Source organism: Oncorhynchus masou, chromosome 6 (genome assembly GCF_036934945.1).
Source record: "Oncorhynchus masou masou isolate Uvic2021 chromosome 6, UVic_Omas_1.1, whole genome shotgun sequence".
Taxonomy (NCBI): domain Eukaryota; kingdom Metazoa; phylum Chordata; class Actinopteri; order Salmoniformes; family Salmonidae; genus Oncorhynchus; species Oncorhynchus masou.
The window spans coordinates 46304571-46324073 of record NC_088217.1 but is presented as its reverse complement, the minus strand read 5'-3'; the positions used below and the strand labels follow the sequence as shown (position 1 = coordinate 46324073).

The following is a 19503-nucleotide window of genomic DNA, read 5'->3' as shown; positions in this document are numbered from 1 at the left end:
CGCCCCAGTTGTTTCGCTATCATTGAATCTTGTGGAAGATATCTGAAAGTACCATTTAGATGATTACGTACACGCAAGGGGCGGGGACTTTTACGTTCGAACTGCGCCGCGCGAGTGTTGTGCGTGCTAGCTAGGCGTAAACATGATTTCATAGTTATTTGAACTGCAATGAATAATATACGTATTAATGTAACAAATACTCGATAGCTTTAAGGTAAATACGGGCGAATGTATGCAACACAGCCTGCTGTATCGTAGGTGACAATGAGGGTTAACAGCTATCTAGTTGGCTAACGCGATCTAGCCGGCTAGCTAGGTTGCTAACTAATGGCTAGATAACTATTGGCAATAATAACAAAGCTAGCTAGCTAGCAATTTAGCTACCGGTAGCTGATATCAACATTAGAACCAGCAAACATGACTATGTTGAACACAAACATGATAACTAGTTTTTTTCTTGACAGGGTGGTCTTCAAAAATGCCTATTCGTGCTTACTGTACCATCTGTTCAGATTTCTTCGATCACTCCAGAGATGTGGCTGCCATCCACTGTGGGCACACCTTCCACTATGAATGGTGAGGTACCAATGACTGTCAGATGAATCAGTATCTACATTAAGGAAATAGTTTGACTAGCCAGTACTTGTGGCCCTAGCCAAATTTAATAGTCTAGCTATTGTTAAATGTCAGTTGTGTGCAACTTTTCACTCTTTCCTCTGCTTACAGTCTTCTTCAGTGGTTTCAGACTGCCCCCAACAAGACATGTCCACAATGTAGAAAACAGGTAGGACTAACTTGCTATACTGCTGACCCCTTCTGAACACTGGTGTCTCATTCTGTACCCGTTACATCAATCCCATTCATCTCAAAATAACCCTACAAATACTTTTTCTACATTTTTATCTTTGTCTGGACTCTCCCCTCAGGTTAGCACCAGACACATTATCAACAAGTTGTTCTTTGACATTGGTGGTGAAGGAGAGGGATCCTCTGCGGATCCAGAGTGTTTGCAGGTAGGCCTACACCAGGAGGACTACCATCTTGACTCACGTTGTGGCAACATTGAATAGAACATTGTCATGGTGTGAATTTGGGATATTATTGTATGATATCGCTCATTCTGTGTTTCATTTTTTCTTCTGCAGAACGAGCTCGATAGAATGAAAGCTGTTTTAAGTACCAAAGGTAAGAGGCCAGTGAACACAACTGATGCTTGCTTTGAGACCACGTGTTATTATGATGGTGTAACAGTTTTGGGCATTTGGACGGCTGAAACATTGACTTGTATTTCTATCCTCAGAGAGAGACTGGAGGGACAGACTGAAGATGGTAGAGGGCTTGAAGGAGACTGTGGACAGGCAGAAGAAAGACCTGGACATTGTTAGGAAGGAGATTGGCGAGAAAGATATGCTCTGCTCAGTTCTCAGGGTAGGATGTTAAGTTGTCAAACATAAAGCCAAATGTATTTACATGCTCCTTTCTACCTGACATCTCTCTAACATTTTGAGGGTTTTGGAACTTTCAGAAACAGATGAAATACCTGGAGAACCAGCAGAGTGAGACTCAGGCTGCTAAGGAGGAGGCCCGACGACTCAGGACCAAAATGAAAACATATGAGAGGTAGCCCACAGACTCGCACAATAATAATTTTCTGACTTTTGTGCCAACCCAAACCATACTGTGCTGGCTTGTATATTTTACTAGTGTGTGTGTGTGTGTGTGTGTGTGTGTGTGTGTGTGTGTGTGTGTGTGTGTGTGTGTGTGTGTGTGTGTCCTTGTCCTTCCCAGTCTGGATGTGGTGTTACAGGGTCAGAGGGCTGAGGTGGAATCCATGATCAGTGACATGGGTGTTGGCCAGGCTGCCATGGAGGAGCTCTCCATCTACTGCATCTCTCTCAAGAAGTAAGTAATGTCAAACATTTACATTATACACTGAGTATAGCAAACATTAGGAACGCCTTCCTAATATCAAGTTGCATCCCTCCCTTGCCCTCAGAACAGCCTCAATTCATCAGGGAATGGACTCTACAAGGTGTCAAGCGTTCCACATGGATGCTGGCCCATGTTGACTCCAATGCTTCCCATAGTTGTGTCAAGTTAGCTGGATGTCCTTTGGGGGGTGGACCATTCTTCATACACACAGGAAACTGTTGAGCTTGAAAAACACAGCAGCGTTGCAGTTCTTGCGTCTGACACCTGCTACCATACCCCGTTCAAAGGCACTTAAATGTTTTGTCTTGTCCATTCACCCTCAGAATGGCACACATACACAATCCATGCCTTAGTGGTCTCAAGGCTTAAAAACCCTTCTTTAATCAGGCTCCTCCCCTTCATCTACACTGATTTAAGTGATATCAATAAGGGATCATAGCTTTCACCTGGTCAGTCTGTCATGGAAAGAGCATGTGTTCTTAATGTTTTCCATTCTCAGTTTACACTGTCAGGGCAACAGTGTTTTGTAAGGATATTTATCAAGTAATTCCTATTATCCTTTGCAGAGAGTATGAGAACCTAAAAGGGAGCCTCAGATATTCAAATGAAATGTCTGAAAAGCTCAAAAGGGAGGTGTTTGCTTCAAACAACAAGGTAATACATGTAACAATATATATATATATTTTTAGAAACACATTAATTTAATTGTTCTGTGATAATGTGGGATGTCTCACCTACTTCCAATCTGAGACTGACACAGTTTCTCATATCTCTGTAGTTGCAGAAAGCCACAATGGAGATGAACAGGACCAATGATGACATGAAAGCTGTCCAAAATGACTTGACCAATGCAGACAAAGAGATCACTGTAAGGAGCCCTCAATTCTGTAAATGATGAGCACTATACAATTTGCAAAGCTATGTTATACTTGGGTAATTAAAAATACTAATGTATTTGAAAATATGAGTTTACTATTCCACTATTTTGTGTTTTTAACACTGTTAGAGTCTGAAGAAAAAAGTTGAGATTCTTCAAAAGACCCTGAGCACACCAACCCGCACTAACGAAGCCTTGAGCCGACTAGTCTTCGAGAGGTTTGTCACTTCACCAATCGATTTTCTACACAGCGCGTGCTACTTAGTATATAGATACCTTCTTGGTAGATCTGGTGTTAGTCACTGATTGGGGTCTTTCCCCCTTGTCTTTCAGCCCTGCCCCAGTGCAGCTGCAACAGCCCCGTCTCCACCAGCCTGCCAACAGTGAGGACATTGACCTTAACATGACCTTTGACATCACCACACCTGACCTGGTGGATAAGAGGGCGTCACAGGTCCCATCCAAAAAGATGCGTCTGGATCCAGCCACGTGAGTCTCACTCTACAGTGTGTCATTGACGAGGGACACATGCTCCTGACACTTATTTGTTAAACGTTTCTGAAGTATTGATCATATTTATCTTATGTTCCTTCTTTCTCAGGTTGTCGTCCTCGCCAACCAAACACCGTGACAGCGCCTCGTTTGGAAGCAAGGTATTTTACCACTTCCAAGGGTTCACTTAACACATGCACCACATGTACTGACTTTGTGATGACCACATTGCTTTGGATACATTTTAAAGCTAGACGTGTTGTACTTTAGTGTGCATGGCATGCCATAAGCTTCTGTGTTTATGAATTCTCCCAGGCCAGAGAGGAGGAGGTGCCAATGGGTACATTCTTCCGTAACTCCATTCTGTTCAGGAAGAAGACCTTTGGTAGCATGCTGGACCCCCAGAGGAGTAAACTGGGAGCTGTAAGTAACCTGACTCTATTCTCTTTCCCTCACAACACTACAGTTACTGTATGATTGTTCTGGTGTTTTTCTTACTATGAACCTGTTCCACATTTTCACACCTTCAATTACAGTGAAGTACAGTGCATTCCACCTAATGACTTCCAAAACATGACCCACAATTGCACTTGCTTCCCTGTCTTGTTCCTGTCAATGAAATAACAACATGTATGACTCATATTCCAGGTCAGAAGTGGTTATGATGGACTTGGAGGGAGAACCAAATTCTTCCAACCTGTATCCTTTTCTTAAACTGTACAATTCAGGTTTCCTGACTGGTATTTCTCATTGAAGCAGGTGTTGAAGTACATATTGTGACTGTATTATATCCTATGTGATGTCTATTGATAAATGTCTGTTATACATTACTGTAACTAATCTCATAGGAAACAATCAGGGAGGAACAGGAAAATGCCATTTGTTATGGAATGCCATTTTCCTTAATTCGGCCACCCACACCAGTCTCCTTTGTCAGATATTCGCCCGCTCGTGATGAAGGCAAAGAGAAAAAAGGTTTCCCGACCAGCTCCTCCCAAGATCTCCACCTGTCTTACTCTGGACAGTTATCTGGAGTGACCTATGACCTGTCCATCCCTGACTAATACAGACGTGTCAGATGCACCTCTGACACTAGGGGCCAGCCGGTCTGGAACAATCGAGGGAGGAGCAACCTGAATAGGTTTACCGGTCCAATAAAAGGACTATGGTCTACTTTGGTTTGCACTTCTTACTTGAGGGCTTGCTCGAGGCTTTGGGCATGAATGGGCACAGCAGATGGTTTGGTGTAGAATATTTGTTTTGGTGTATTGAAACTTCTTTTGTCTCATCATGAAACTGTGTAGTAATCTTGTTTTTGAGGTATTTTATCTAATTGTAATTAAGTGTGCGGTACAGAGTTATTCTGGGAACTTTCCTGTATTGTGAGCATCTGTGAAATGTCAGCCATTTGACTGTTGCACATTACAAAAAAAATCTCTTTCGCACTTGAACATTTATTGTTTTACTAACACTGTCCGAATATTGTAATACAGCACTGTATTGAATATTTGTTTCCCACTTCCCCAGAACATCATCCTCTTGTCTTTTAGTGCTATTTATTTTAGATACATACATACTTTTACTTGTGATTATTGTGTAAGATCTCTTATGTTTGTGAAATAATAAACTATCGTTTCCTTAACTTGAGTGGGCTGTGTTAATGTATGTTATTATTTTTTTAAGTTTCCACACTATGCATCTCGCTATGATACTGTAGCAGAGACGTCCTCTCCACCGCATGGTCCAGTAATGTGTCCCACAGTCCACTCTCCATGCTACAGAATGGTTAATTAAGTTTCTTTGCCAGCACGTTGCTGTTTTACCGTACATTTTTAATAAATCTCCAGCAGGGGGCAGTGTACGGATGATGCCAGCCTCACAATGGCTACAGTTACAGAAGTGCAATAGTACGAAGGTGGAATTATTGGGTTTTATCTATATTTTTCGTTTTCACAGTATTTTTAAGTTAAAATTATTATTTTTCTGAATTAAAAACTTTGTTTCCTGAACTTGAGCATAATCCCAGCCAAGCCAAAAAAGAATCTTACTGCAAATAACTTAATGGAAACTGTGCCGCATCCACTGCATTGTGTTCTGACAAAATCAGAAGCAATACCGCTCAAGAACAGAGTGAATGCTACAATCATGCGATGTAGGACTGCTTGGAGTGTGACCTGAACTGGGCTGCCGTCATTTTGTGTACCATTACAGTGCAAAAGTATTCATTTTCAAATAAGTTTACATAATTTAAATGATACAGTAATTTTATTTTAAGGGAAACTTGTAACATACATTTTGAGAACACAAAAGAGTGATTTAATGGCACAATATTGGAGAACACAAGTGATCATTGATGCTAAAACCAGTGATATTCTCAGTGAACTCAAGTGTTACCATCAACTGTTCTCACAACCGCAACACCAGCAGCACTATAAAGAAATTAGGAACAATCTACGGAAATGCCATACGTTGCTGTCTAGTGTCTACCATGTGTTGTTGTGATTCTAACAACAATTGTCTCAGAACACAATATCCTGTTCAGAACCACTGCTTCTCAATTTAGAAAGTAGCATCGTATAGAAGGTATTACTGCTAAAGCAATTAACAGCAAACTAAACCAAAGCATAACAGAAAATGTTATAATATTAAAATGGTACCTTACATGAGATCTGGCAGTATTGATGTCAGTAATCAGAATTCCCTACAGTTGTTTCTCTTTATCACTATGTCATTCAAGAACCCAACACTAGTTACTCCAGGATAAAGTGGTGCATAGAGAAGCTAGTTCCTTCCAGTGTAATCAGTAAAATATAACCACGCGTCAAAGTTGTGACACCCATACAAACAGTTCTGTGGAAACATTCGTATAATGTACACACAAACTCACAACCCATGCAGTGCTGATAAATCACGTAAACAACAAAGCTTGTTCTCAAAGGATCCGACTTTAGGTCCTCCAGTCAGGAAAATGTTTAACATTTTATTCACTATTGATCCAACTAATTGTCCTGAGAGAAATCAAAGAGAACTAATTCATTGCCATGGTCGCTGAGACATATCCTAATGTAAAAGGAGACTTTGTCCTGAAATCTAGCAAAGCTGTCCACAAGGTTCATTGTGTTCTGTTCTGTTCAGGATTCAGTATGATCCAGGATGATCCAATGCGTCGACTGTTCCATTTACAGTCAGGTCACAGCATCTGTGGCGAGTCAGTGAGTGTGTATTTCAAATTACAGAAAAGGTAGCATCTCCATTTTCCTTTATTTCCATTCCACCCATGAGACAATGTAGCCTTCACCACTGATCAAAAACTGGCTCCTTTTATTTATTTATTTGAATTTTACTTAACCTTTATTTAACTAGGCAAGTCAGTTAAGAACAAATTCTTATTTACAATGACGGCCTACCCTGGCCAAACCCTAAGCCGGACGACGCTAGGCCAATTGTGCGCCGCCCTATGGGACTCCCAATCACAGCCAGTTGTGATACAGCCTGGAATCGAACCAGGGTCTGTAGTGATGCCTTAGACTGCTGCGCCATTCGGGAGCCCCCTCTCTGCATGTGAGGGAGTGCTTTGCCAAGGGAGACCATTATAAGCTGTCGTCTGTTAGGTGCCAGGTGTCGTATTCATCTCTGGTTTCCAGCTGGATTATCTAAAGTGATTGAAGAGAGAGACAATTACCAATTGTTTTAGTGAAAAATGAACACTAATCTGTTTCGAGATCATTGTGAATACATAAGGTAGCACAGGTGAGGGATCAGTGGATACCGCCGGTGCTTTACTCACTGTGATCGGTCAGGCACTATGGCACTACTTTTGGACTCTCCGTTCTGCTTGTCGTCTTTCTGGGAGAGTTGTGAGGTCACTGTGGAAGCCACAGCCTTGGAGCTGCGCTTGCGTTTCTGTACGTTCTGCTCCGGTTGGAAGATGATGACATAGACCTTAGGGACGTACAACATGCCCAGGGACACAGTGGCACTCAGGCTCATGGACACCGTCAGGGTGGTGGTCTGGATGAACATCTAGAGCAGAGGGAAAGTAGGATGAAGGTCAATAATAAATACCTGAGTATACACCTAGACATTTTACAATAGGGTTTGGATTGCCTGGCTGAGTACTAAATTAATTGTTTGTGTTGCGTTCACAATTCAAAAGACACATTTTCCTAATTTTCCTTTCTATCCTATGCCTATCCTTCCATCTATTCATCTGATAATACCCTGAGAATGAGAATGTAGTATTCTGATAATATTCTGAGAATACAGTAAAACTGTACATTCAATAAATATTAATAATAATGTATGGAGGTTGTCTTACATAATATTGTCCATGGAAATCCCCATGACATACCTTTATTATACCTAATTATTGTATGAAGAATTGATCGACAGCAGGTCAAATAGGAGGTACACAAGTATACAGACGTTGTTTCTTCATCTGAATGCTCAAGGAGACAGTTGTGTTTTTAGCCTGGGATGAATGATTTATATCCCAGTATAAGCACTGAGGAGTGGTGCTCTATTTATGGGCCTTCAACATGTCTATTCACGTGTTGTTCCTCTGTTGTCAGCCTGGCAACAACAATACTGAGAACAGACTTGTGATCTGAGTCTGATGCACTGACAATTCAAACGCAGTACATGTCATGAATAAATGAAGAAATACATGCCATAAAAAAATTAATTAACAAAGACCTAAAGTGCATTTGGAAAGTATTCAGACCCCTTGACTTTTCCCCCATTTTGTTACGTTACAGCCTTATTCTAAAATTGATTGAATTGTGTTTTTCCCCTCATCAGTCAACACACAATACCCCATAATGACAAAGCAAAAATAGGCTTTTAGACATTTTTGCAAATCTATAAAAAATATCACACGTAAACCCTTTACTCAGTACTTCGTTTAAGCACCTTTAGGGGCGATTACAGCCTCAAGTCTTCTTGGGTATGATGCTACAAGCTTGGCACACCTGTATTTGGGGAGTTTCTCCCGTTCTTCTCTGCAGATCCACTCAAGCTCTGCCAGGTTGGATGGGGAGCGTCGCTGCACAGGTTTTTTCAGGTCTCTCCAGAGATGTTCGATTGGGTTCAAGTCCGAGCTCTGGCTGGGCCACTCAAAGATATTCAAAGACTTGCCCTGAAGCCACTCTTGCGTCGTCTTGGCTGTGCGCTTAAGGCCGTTGTCCTGTTGGAAGGTGAACCTTCACCCCAGTCTGAGGTCCTGAGAACTCTGGATAAGGTTTTCATCAAGGATCTCTCTGCACTTTGCTCCATTCATCTTTCCCTCAAACCTGACTAGTCTTCCAGTCCCTGCCGCTGAAAAAAAATCCTCAAAGCATGATGCTGCTACCATCATGCTACAATGTAAGGATGGTGCCAAGTTTCCTCCAGACTTGAGGCTTGGCATTCAGGACAAAGAGTTCCATCTTGGTTTCATCAGACCAGAGAATCTTGTTTCTCATGGTCTGAGAGTCTTTGGGTGCCTTTTGGCAAACTCCAAGTGGGCTGTCATGTGCCTTTTACTGAGGAGTGGCTTACATCTGGCCACTCTAACATAAAGACCTGATTGGTGGAATGCTGTAGAGATGGTTGTCCTTCTGGAAGGTTCTCCCATCTCCACACTTGGTTACCTCCCTGACCAAGGCCCTTCTCCCCCGATTGCTCATTTAAGAATGATGGAGGCCACTGTGTTTTTGGGGACCTTCAATCCTGCAGAAATGTTTTGGTACCCTTCCCCAGACACAATCCTGTGTAGGATTGGGACAAGACTGTAACTACCAATTGGATATCACGAAATTGGGGAGAAAAAGGGGGTAAAGTAAAAAAAAAAAACATATATATATATAAAATAATAATTCACACATTAAGGGATGTCAGTAGAAAAATGTAAGAAAAATAGCCAACCCCTAAGTTTGCCATCACCTTACATTCACACTTCCCTATTGATCAACTTGCAATTCTTTACACTTTTCTGAGTACCTCTCAAAGTCTAATGCATCAATAACCTTGCATCCAATCTAAGAACACTCCTTCCCTGTTACTGTAATGTTGTAATACTGTCTGGTCAAAAATGTCAACTAATGCGATCTGAGAACTAAATGTTATTGATGCTATATTTAGATGTTCTAAGCTGTAAGTGTGTAATTGAATAGCATGTAGTGGATATTTATTTGTCTCTCAGAGACCCATTTTATCACTGAGCTTATCTGACCTCTTTTTTGACCTCTTTGATTCATTTCATTTCGATTTGCAGAGGTGAAAAGACTTTAAAGACTTAATTTAGGCTGACTGATTTAACAACATACTCTACTAAACTGAACATACACTACATTGCCAAAAGTAAGTGGACACATGCTCGTAGACTCTCTCATTCCAAAATCATGGACATGAATATGGAGTTGGTCCCCCCTTTGCTGCTTTAACAGTCTCCACTAATCTGGGAAGGCTTTCCACTAGATGTTGGAATATTGCTGCGGGGACTTGCTTCCATTCATCCACAAGAATATTAGTGAGGTCGGGCTCTAATGTTGGGAAATTAGGCCTGGCTTGCAGTTGGTGTTCCAATTCATCCCAAAGGTGTATGATGGGGTTGAGATCTGAGATCTCTGTGCAGGCCAGTCAAGTTCAACCACATTGATCTCAACAAACCACTTCTGTATGGACCTCGCTTTGTGCACAGGGGCATTGTCATGCTGAAACAGGGAAGGGCCTTCCCCAAACTGTTGGCACAATGTTGGAAGCACAGAATCATCTAGAATGTCATTGTATGCTGTCGTGTTGAGATTTCGCTTCACTGGAATTAAGGGACCTAGCCAGACCATGAAAAACAGCCCCAGACCATTATTCCCCCTCCACCGAACTTTACAGTGGGCACTATGCATTCGGGCAGGTAGCGTTCTCCTGGCATCCGCCAAACCAAGATTCGTCCATCAGACTGCCAAATGGTGAAGCATGATTCAACACTCCAGAGAAGGCAATTTCACTGCTCCAGAGACCAATGGTGGAGAGCTTTACATCACACCAGGTGACGCTTGGCATTGCACATGGTGATCTTAGGCTTGTGTGTGGCTGCTCGGCCATGGAAACCCATTTCATGAAGCTCCCGACGAACAATTGTTGTTCTGACTGTCACGCCCTGACCGTAGAGAATGTTTTATGTCTCTATTTTGGTTTGGTCAGGGTGTGATTTGGGTGGGCAGTCTATGTTCTATGATTTTCTATTTCTATGTGTTTGGCCGGGTGTGGTTCTCAATCAGAGGCAGCTGTCTATCATTGTCTCTGATTGAGAACCATACTTAGGTACCCTTTTCCCCCACCTGTTTTGTGGGAAGTTAACTTTGTCTTTGTTCAGAGCCCAAAGCTTCACGGTTTGGTTTTTGTTCTTCGTTTTGTCGGCGTCATTTTTGAATAAAGAAACAATGTACGCTTACCATGCTGCACCTTGGTCCAGTCCTTCTGCCAGTCGTGACACTGACATTGCTTCCAGAGGCAGTTTGAAACTCGGTAGTGAGTGTTGCAGCTGAGGACAGACTATTTTTACCTGCTACACGCTTCAGGACTCGGTGGTTCCCTTCTGTGAGCTTGCGTCTGAGCCGTTGTTGCTCCTAGACGTTTCCACTTCACAATAACAGCACTTACAGTTGACCGGGGTTGACCGGGGCAGCTCTAGCAGGGCAGAAATGTTAGTTATGATAGTCACTGAGCTCTTCAGTAAGGCCATTCTACTGCCAATGTTTGTCTATGGAGATTGCATGGCTGTGTGCTCGATTTTACAGACCTGTCAGAAAAGGGTGTGGCTGAAATAGCCGAATCCACTCATTTGAAGGGGCGTCCACATACTTTTATATTTATAATGTACTTCCTTATTTTAAATCCTGACCATTGTTCCACTGTAAGTCAATGAAGAGGATGCTGAACATACTGTGAGTGCCTCATGGGAAAAAATCTGATATTAAAGGTAACATACAAGCATTTGATAACAGTCTAGAACCTATTCTAGAAAACATACTGATAGTTCTAGGGTTGCTTTTTTAAGTATATAAAAAATTGTCTTTCTCTGCCAATGGATAAATACCAGCAACTATAGAAATGTGATTGATTTTCAAACCTTCTCAGTAGACTGTGCTGTACCAAAGAAGATGGGCACAAAGGCCAGCCAGATGATACAGGTGGTGTACATGGTGAAGCCAATGGGCTTGGCCTCGTTGAAGGTCTCTGGCACCCCTCTGCTCTTGATGGCATACACAGTGCAGGTCACCATCAGCACAATACTGTAGCTCAAGCAGAGGACCAGGGCCAGGTCGGACATGTCACATTTCAGGACCCCACGTGCAAACTCTGGGTTGGGCGGCCGCTGCTCCTCATAGTCTATGATGGTGTGTGGGGGCACCACTCCGAACCAGATGAAAATGCCAAGTAACTGTGGAGATACAGAGAATGATCCAAAGATTGATGTGGCCCATGATTCAGCAGATCAATCTAATTCTCCTGTATACCATTCCAGATACCATTTCCTGTGTCTTTAACAAGCACTGTTGTATTACTGCCTTGTTTTCATCAAATGCAATAGGAGAGGGGCAGCAACTCACTCACCTGCACTCCAATGAGTATAAAGGTGATGATCAGCTGAGAAGCAGGGCTGATGAATGGAGGTGGCGTGACTGCTTTCTTGCCCTGCTCAAAAATACGGTAAATGCGGTTGGTCTTGGTGAGCATAGCTGAGTAGGTAATACACATGCCCAGGCCCAGCAGCAGCCTGCGGAATGCACACACTGGGGCGCTGGGCTCTGCGATCATGAGGAAGGTGATCAGGTAGATGAGGAAGATGCCTGTCAGGAGAACGTAGCTGAGCTCCCGACCGGAGGCTCGGACGATGGGGGTGTCGTTAAAGCGGATGAAGGTGATGATGCATCCGGAGGTGGCCAGAATGCCCAGGACAGCCAGGAACACAGGGATGATGGCCCAGGGGGAGCTCCACTCCAGTTTGATGATGGGTGTGGACCGGCAGCCCGTTCTGTTTGGCATGGGACGCATATCGAAGGGACACATGTCACAGTTTAGCTCATCCAGCTGGTATTGATATCCATCGCACAGTTCGCAGTGCCAGCAACAGGGTACACCCTTCACCATCTTCTTCCTCTCTCCTAGCTCACAGGGGAAACTGCACACCGAGTCAGGGACTGCACGGTCCCCACCCGACCACTGCATCTCCTCAGCCTTTAACAGAGACAGAGACAATGTTGAAGAACATCAAGTGAACTCCTGAAGTAGTCACATCATGTCATTACTGGGGAAAAGAGAATGAATGACTAAATGGAGCTAAATAAAAGTGCATGAATAACTGGAATGAGTTTGGTTCAATTGAAAGGTTGTTAACTCAAAACACAAACAGTACATTCCTCAACGCAATAGCAACACTTATCAAGTGAACATCATCATTGAAAAATAAAATAGACCAAAACAAATGTTTACATTGAGTCGCAGATTGTTTGTCCACTGGCCAATACACCGGTAGCCGGGGTTGGTGGTGTTTGAGAGCTGGAACTGGAAGATGTCATAGCGACCAGGAGCATCTCCATTCTCATTGAACATGACCCCAGTCCCTGCACTGCCTGTTGGATAGAGGAGCAAGGATTTTTAACAGGGCTACCCGCTCGTGGGCCGTGCAATGCTTTTACCTTTGAACAAAGAAAAATTAAACCTACGGTGAACCTAAAGCTCATGTCTTATGCAACCAGTGCAAAGCTGAGCATAAGATCCTTCCTGCTGAGGGTTCCTTTCCATACATGACGCTATTTCTGTACTCTCTGTTCCCTTCAAGCATTCAATCAGAGGGCTTCCACACAAGCAAAGGTCATCCACAAACAGGGAAAAGGAAATAGCTTTGCTTTTCATAGAAAGCTCCTTGGACTCCAAGAAAAATATTTTTTTGTGAAAGATGGAGATGAAAAGAGGAGTGTTTCTTGTGTATGAAGAATAGCGCATTGAAGAGGTTAACACAGAGTGCAGTGATGTCTTCAGTCTGACTTCCATCCACACTTTTTTGGAGTGACTGACCTCTCAGACTAACCACTCTGATGGGATGTGATGGGAACCAGTAGTGGAAAAAGCTTCATGAAACCAGGACATTTCCTCTGTTTGGGCTTTAATTATAAAAATATATAATTTCAATTATCAAGAGTATTATCTGACTTGACAGCCACAACAAAACGAAAAGTCAGGATAGACGATACAATTTCAAACTCGATCCAAACAAAGTTTATTGAACGTTCCCAGACCTGATTAACTGCTGCTCCAACGAAATTTCTCAAGACCCTTTTTAATAATCCCTGGTCTGTACATTTCCAACTCACCATTAAAGTTGACTGAGCGAATGTAATGGAGCAGCTGACTCCCTTCCACTGGGTCCATCTTCTCACAGATGCCCATGGAGCCCGGACAGAGGTCCAGGTGCATGCTGTGTAAGGCATGCGCCATGGCATACACCGCGTCTATCACAAACTGTACTTTCCCTTCCTGCTCGTACTGAGATTCCTGTGCAATTCTCTCTTCCCCTGAAGAAGGGAGGAAGGGTGGCATACAATGGATAAAACCTGTGTAGCCTGTAAGTAAATCTGCTTATTTGAGATAAACCTTTGAAATATGTCAGAAATAACCTTTTTTCCTACCTGTACATTTTCTTCTACCAAGGTCGTACTTGATACCTGGTCGAGTGAGTTTACATTTGAAGTCGTCCTCCCAGTATTCTGCAAACCAGATGTTCCTTCTGTTGTTTTTCAGGGATCTCGAGGTGAAGTAGTTGTCGAACCCTGGGCAAAGGACCAACAGAGCATCACTATCACCTTATTTTTAAGACTTTCCCAGACTTTCCCATCCCCCACTAAAGTTAAATTCATATTGAACACCAAAATACAATGTATCTCTGCAATATCTTTTTCATGTGTTTGCCTTACCATCGATGGAGGCCCTCTTGGGGAGGATGGTGACAGCCCCCTCAGCCACATCCTCCTGGTCCAGGATGGGGGAGCTCTTGGCCCCCCAGCTGTCAGAGCCCACAAACAGGAAGTGACCCGTCAGGTTAGCCCTCTTTGCTGCCTCCAAGACACGTCTGTGATAAGTGGTGATAATGGATTAGCACACTGGACCTTCATTAGCTTTGATTCTATAGGAACTTGGTACTGTGGTGCTTAGAGAACAAGTAGCATGGTGGTTGTGTGACAACAGCCCTAGGGAAAGGAACTAGTTTGCCACTAACCTGATGTCGTCCTCATTAGCAAAGATGATGACCCCACGAGCATTAGAGGTCTCCATTAGTCTCTTGATGATCTTATCAAATCCACCTGGTTTCGGCTCTCGAGGGATTTTGATGGATTGGCCGATGCATAAACCTCCTGAATGAAGGGAGAAGAAAGACAAGACCCAATCCAAGGCTGCTCCTCCATTGGACGTCATGTCCTCCCCATATAGTACCATCAGTTCCAACACCATGTTGGTCATGGTTAGGCTACACCAGAACATTTGAATTCCCCACTAAATTCGGTACAAACCTGCCTCTCGTGAAATCTGGAGGAAGGCATCGACGCCGCTCTCACCGTAGTTTCCTTCTGAGGCCAGTGTAGATACATAGTTCCACCCCATAGCCTTGACGATGTCCACCATGGCCTGGGCCTGGTAGGAGTCAGGAGGGACCACGCGGGAGAAGAACTCATAACGGCTTTTGTCACTCAGCTCTGGAGCCGTGGATGCATAACTAATCTGGGGGATCTGAAAGATACATACGTTACATGATGTTAACGGCTGAATGGTTTTAAGAAGAGACCGGAGACAGTCATTAGATTCAAAAGGAGGGTTAATGGACGTTGGACAGCTACTGAACCAGACACCATGTGTTATTATCAAATCAATCTTCGTCGGGATAAGTCAGACACAGTTGGTAAACTAACCACTTAATACCTTATGATGATATGTTGCCAGTAATTGAGAGTACTGAATAGTTCTCACATGTCCAGCCAATGTAATCCACTAGGACATGGCGACAATCATCCACTGTAATATTTCTAGAGCTTTACTACTGGTCTATGTCGGCCATAAAAACCAACGTCATGGTGAAATACAGATGGTAAATTTCACTGCTGTAAAAGCATTTGTTTGAAAAAAATTAGATTAGATTAGAGGATTAATTTACTGGTGTGCTACTTCCTTAATGACATAGTTTATGTGAGTGGGCTTGACTCTGATCCCACTAATGCCCGCCCATGGCTTGATGAGAGGTTCTTTAGAGGGAGTAGAGAAAGGTAGACAAACAAAGGGTTGTGAAGGGAGAAGAAGAGAAGAGGGAGAGAACCATTTCACAGATTATCTGGAAGGATTATATGGGTTTTAGTCTAATTACATTGAACACAGAGGGACAGAGACAGAGATCAAGAGACAAGGTTACCATATCTCAGCTGAAAGCCATACAATATATTTAATTCTGATGGTCACGTGCAACTTACATTTGCTGCTTTACTTGAACTCTTTCTCTCTAGAACATTCATCTATTACTGTGATAGGTATGGCTCTTACTAGTTTATAATCTTCTGTCTGGGAGGGTGAAATTCGATACACCAAACATTGATGTGATCAATGATAACATCATTTTCAAATATTTACATTCCGTTACTAATTCCTAAAGCAAAATGAAGCCTCCTTTAATCCAATATACAAGGATGGCATAATTTATCTTCAAAATCAAGTAATTATGGCTGTCAGACAGTCCATAAAAAAATACATCTGTAGACTGTTATGCTATGTTGCAACCTTAACTGGTTCTTTGGCCCTGCCATGTACATTTCAGTGACATGTGTGTTGAGTTCCATGACATATCTAAGGATCTCTGACCTCAACCCCATAGACAAAACCTAATCTTTTTCTGACAGGAACATTTAGAGCATAATTATCTAGATTTCCATTCAAATGTTGTTGTAATCCTTATCATTGGCATAAAACACTCATAGCTTAACTGACGTAGAGTAGCTGACATGTTATTTCAAGGTGTTATGACACATTCCTCTTCTGTGCAAACCATTTTCATTCAGAATATACTGAAATTACTGATGGCAAAGCATCAGTAGGCTAAGTATTGTTTCGTAAATGCGCTAGCACTCTCCACTTATAGAATCCTATAGAAGCTCTTACAATTCTATCTCAATGTGTGAGTAGTCACAATTCAAATGTCTGCTGAAATTCAATAAAATACCACAAAGAACATTTAGTTCAGATGTCATGTTAAAATATTATGTAATGTGATTAAAGAGAACAATCATTCAAATATCTGATATGGGCAGAAAGCTTAAATTCTTTTTAATCTGACTACACTGTCCAATTTACAGTAGCTACTACAGTGAAAGAATACCATGCTATTATTTGAGGAGAGTGCACAATTATGAACTTGAAAATGTATATAATAAACCAATTAGGCACAGTTGGGCAGACTTGATGCAACATTTTTAACATATATGCAATGGTTCATTGGATCAGTCTAAACTGCTGCCATCTAGTGACCAAATTCTAAATTGCGCCTGGGCCTTTCTCTTGCATTTCAAAGATGATAGTGCAAAAAAAGCATGTTTATTTCTTTGTATTATCTTTTACCAGATCGAATGTGTTATATTCTCCTACATTAATTTCCACAAACATTTCCACACACTTCAAAGTGTTTCCTTTCAAATGGTATCATGAATATGCATATCTTTGCTTCAGGTCCTGAGCTACAGGCAGTTAGATTTGGGTATATCATTTTAGACAAACTTGAAAAAAAGGGTCAGATCTTAACTGAGTAACTGTGCATACTCTAAAAAAGTGCCTACTGGGAAATGCCAAAATAAAGGAATCAATTGAGTAAATGAGGGATAGAAAGTACAGTGCCTTGAGAAAGTATTCGGCCCTCTTGAACTTTGCGACCTTTTGCCACATTTCAGGCTTCAAACATAAAGATATAAAACTGAATTTTTTTGTGAAGAATCAACATCAAGTGGGACACAATCATGAAGTGGAACGACATTTATTGGATATTTCATACTTTTTTAACAAATCAAAAACTGAAAAATTGGGCGTGCAAAATTATTCAGCCCCCTTAAGTTAATACTTTGTAGCGCCACCTTTTGCTGTGACTACAGCTGTAAGTCGCTTGGGGTATGTCTCTATCAATTTTACACATCGAGAGACTGAATTTTTTCCCCATTCCTCCTTGCAAAACAGTTCGAGCTCAGTGAGGTTGGATGGAGAGCATTTGTGAACAGCAGTTTTCAGTTCTTTCCACAGATTCTCGATTGGATTCAGGTCTGGACTTTGACTTGGCCATTCTAACACCTGGATATGTTTATTTTTGAACCATTCCATTGTAGATTTTGCTTTGTAGATTCCATTGTAGATTTTTTTTGTTTTGGATCATTGTCTTGTTGGAAGACAAATCTCTGTCCCAGTCTCAGGTCTTTTGCAGACTCCATCAGGGTTTCTTCCAGAATGGTCCTGTATTTGGCTCCATCCATCGTCCCATCAATTTTAACCATCTTCCCTGTCCCTGCTGAAGAAAAGCAGGCCCAAACCATGATGCTGCCACCACCATGTTTGACAGTGGGAATGGTGTGTTCAGGGTGATGAGCTGTGTTGCTTTTACGCCAAACATAACGTTTTGCATTGTTGCCAAAAAGTTAAATTTTGGTTTCATCTGACCAGAGCACCTTCTTCCACATGTTTGGTGTGTCTCCCAGGTGGCTTGTGGCAAACTTTAAACAACACTTTTTATGGATATCTTTAAGAAATGGCTTTCTTCTTGCCACGCTTCCATAAAGGCCAGATTTGTGCAATATACAACTGATTGTTGTCCTATGGACAGAGTCTCCCACCTCAGCTGTATATCTCTGCAATTCATCCAGAGTGATGATAGGCCTCTTGGCTGCATCTCTAATCAGTCTTCTCCTTGTATGAGCTGAAAGTTTAGAGGGACGGCCAGGTCTTGGTAGATTTGCAGTGGTCTGATACTCCTTCCATTTCAATATTATCACTTGCACAGTGCTCCTTGGGATGTTTAAAGCTTGGGAAATCTTTTGTATCCAAATCCGGCTTTAAACTTCTTCACAACAGTATCTCGGACCTGCCTGGTGTGTTCCTTGTTCTTCATGATGCTCTCTGCGCTTTTAACAGACCTCTGAGACTATCACAGTGCAGGTGCATTTATACGGAGACTTGATTACACACAGGTGGATTGTATTTATCATCATTAGTCATTTAGGTCTACATTGGATCATTCAGAGATCCTCACTGAACTTCTGGAGAGAGTTTGCTGCACTGAAAGTAAAGGGGCTGAATAATTTTGCACGCCCAATTTTTCAGTTTTTGCTTTGTTAAAAAAGTTTGAAATATCCAATAAATGTCGTTCCACTTCATGATTGTGTCCCACTTGTTGTTGATTCTTCACAAAAAAATACAGTTTTATGTCTTTATGTTTGAAGCCTGAAATGTGTCAAAAGGTCGCAAAGTTCAAGGGGGCCGAATACTTTCGCAAGGCACTGTATATCGAAACCACAGGTGTTTCCACACAAGTGTGGTTTCTGAGTTAATTCAGCAATGAATTCCATCATGTTTAGGGTAATATAAAATAATAGAGTCAGCTATAACTCTGAGTTGGACGGAGACAGACTGTATAGAGCACCGAGATGGACAGTACAGCAAGCAACTGGACGGACCCGCTAGGAAGAACCCTCGAATGGATGTTGAACTGGATGCAGTTCAACAATTGAAACAATTGTTATTGTTTCAAACATTTGTTTTGGTTGTAGCAGTTGGGCTAGCTAGCATGCTAGCTAACAATCATACTGGTTTGGTTCGCTAGTTAGATAATACACACTAGCTATCTAGCTAGCACAATACAGCACTAGCTATTTGGGTTTGTCTAGCTAGCACAATAAAACACTTGATATGTAGCTAGTACAACACTCGCTAGTACACATGTGTGCTTGAGCCAGACCCTACTGAACCCAACTCTTGATTGGCACTACTTGGTGGGTACGGTGTGTAGTTGATCGTCACTACACATTGCGACCCACATGCCCTGCACCCCTGATAGACCCTACTCATCTAGCCTAGTTATTTGGATTCCAGTCTGTCCATGTAGCCAGTTGGCTCTTTGCTATGTGAAAATGTGTTATTTGTTCTAATGTCTC

The 19503-nt window shown here is 42.2% G+C and overlaps 2 protein-coding genes across 2 annotated transcripts in view; one reads left to right on the top strand and one right to left on the bottom strand.

Moving 5' to 3' along the window:
- On the top strand, positions 1–4943 carry LOC135542149 (E3 ubiquitin-protein ligase TRAIP-like). The gene is made up of 16 exons (XM_064968857.1): positions 1–214; positions 465–576; positions 727–784; positions 927–1013; positions 1146–1185; positions 1301–1428; positions 1526–1620; positions 1789–1902; positions 2499–2586; positions 2711–2800; positions 2939–3027; positions 3143–3298; positions 3411–3462; positions 3617–3724; positions 3950–4000; positions 4226–4943. Exons 2-16 carry the CDS (start codon positions 479–481, stop codon positions 4337–4339), a joined length of 1368 nt encoding a protein of 455 aa, XP_064824929.1. The 5' UTR covers positions 1–214; positions 465–478; the 3' UTR covers positions 4340–4943.
- Positions 4944–5552: 609 nt separating this feature from the next.
- Positions 5553–19503, bottom strand: part of LOC135542148 (metabotropic glutamate receptor 6-like) — a 40337-nt gene continuing 26386 nt past the window's right edge. The window contains exons 3-12 of the mRNA XM_064968856.1: positions 14848–15064; positions 14556–14691; positions 14254–14408; positions 13969–14109; positions 13654–13854; positions 12773–12912; positions 11894–12517; positions 11409–11720; positions 7089–7324; positions 5553–6954 (exon numbers count right to left, since the gene is read on the bottom strand). Of these exons, the coding sequence (XP_064824928.1) occupies positions 6951–6954; positions 7089–7324; positions 11409–11720; positions 11894–12517; positions 12773–12912; positions 13654–13854; positions 13969–14109; positions 14254–14408; positions 14556–14691; positions 14848–15064 (2166 nt within the window). The 3' untranslated portion in view covers positions 5553–6950. The remainder of the gene's footprint in view (positions 6955–7088; positions 7325–11408; positions 11721–11893; positions 12518–12772; positions 12913–13653; positions 13855–13968; positions 14110–14253; positions 14409–14555; positions 14692–14847; positions 15065–19503) is intronic.

Coding starts and splice junctions, on each gene's coding strand:
- LOC135542149 (XM_064968857.1), top strand. CDS start 479: ATGCCTATTCGTGCTTACTGTACCATCTGTTCAGATTTCTTCGATCAC. Junction 785..926: donor GTCCACAATGTAGAAAACAG/GTAGGACTAACT, acceptor CTCTCCCCTCAG/GTTAGCACCAGACACATTAT. Junction 3,299..3,410: donor ATGCGTCTGGATCCAGCCAC/GTGAGTCTCACT, acceptor CTTCTTTCTCAG/GTTGTCGTCCTCGCCAACCA.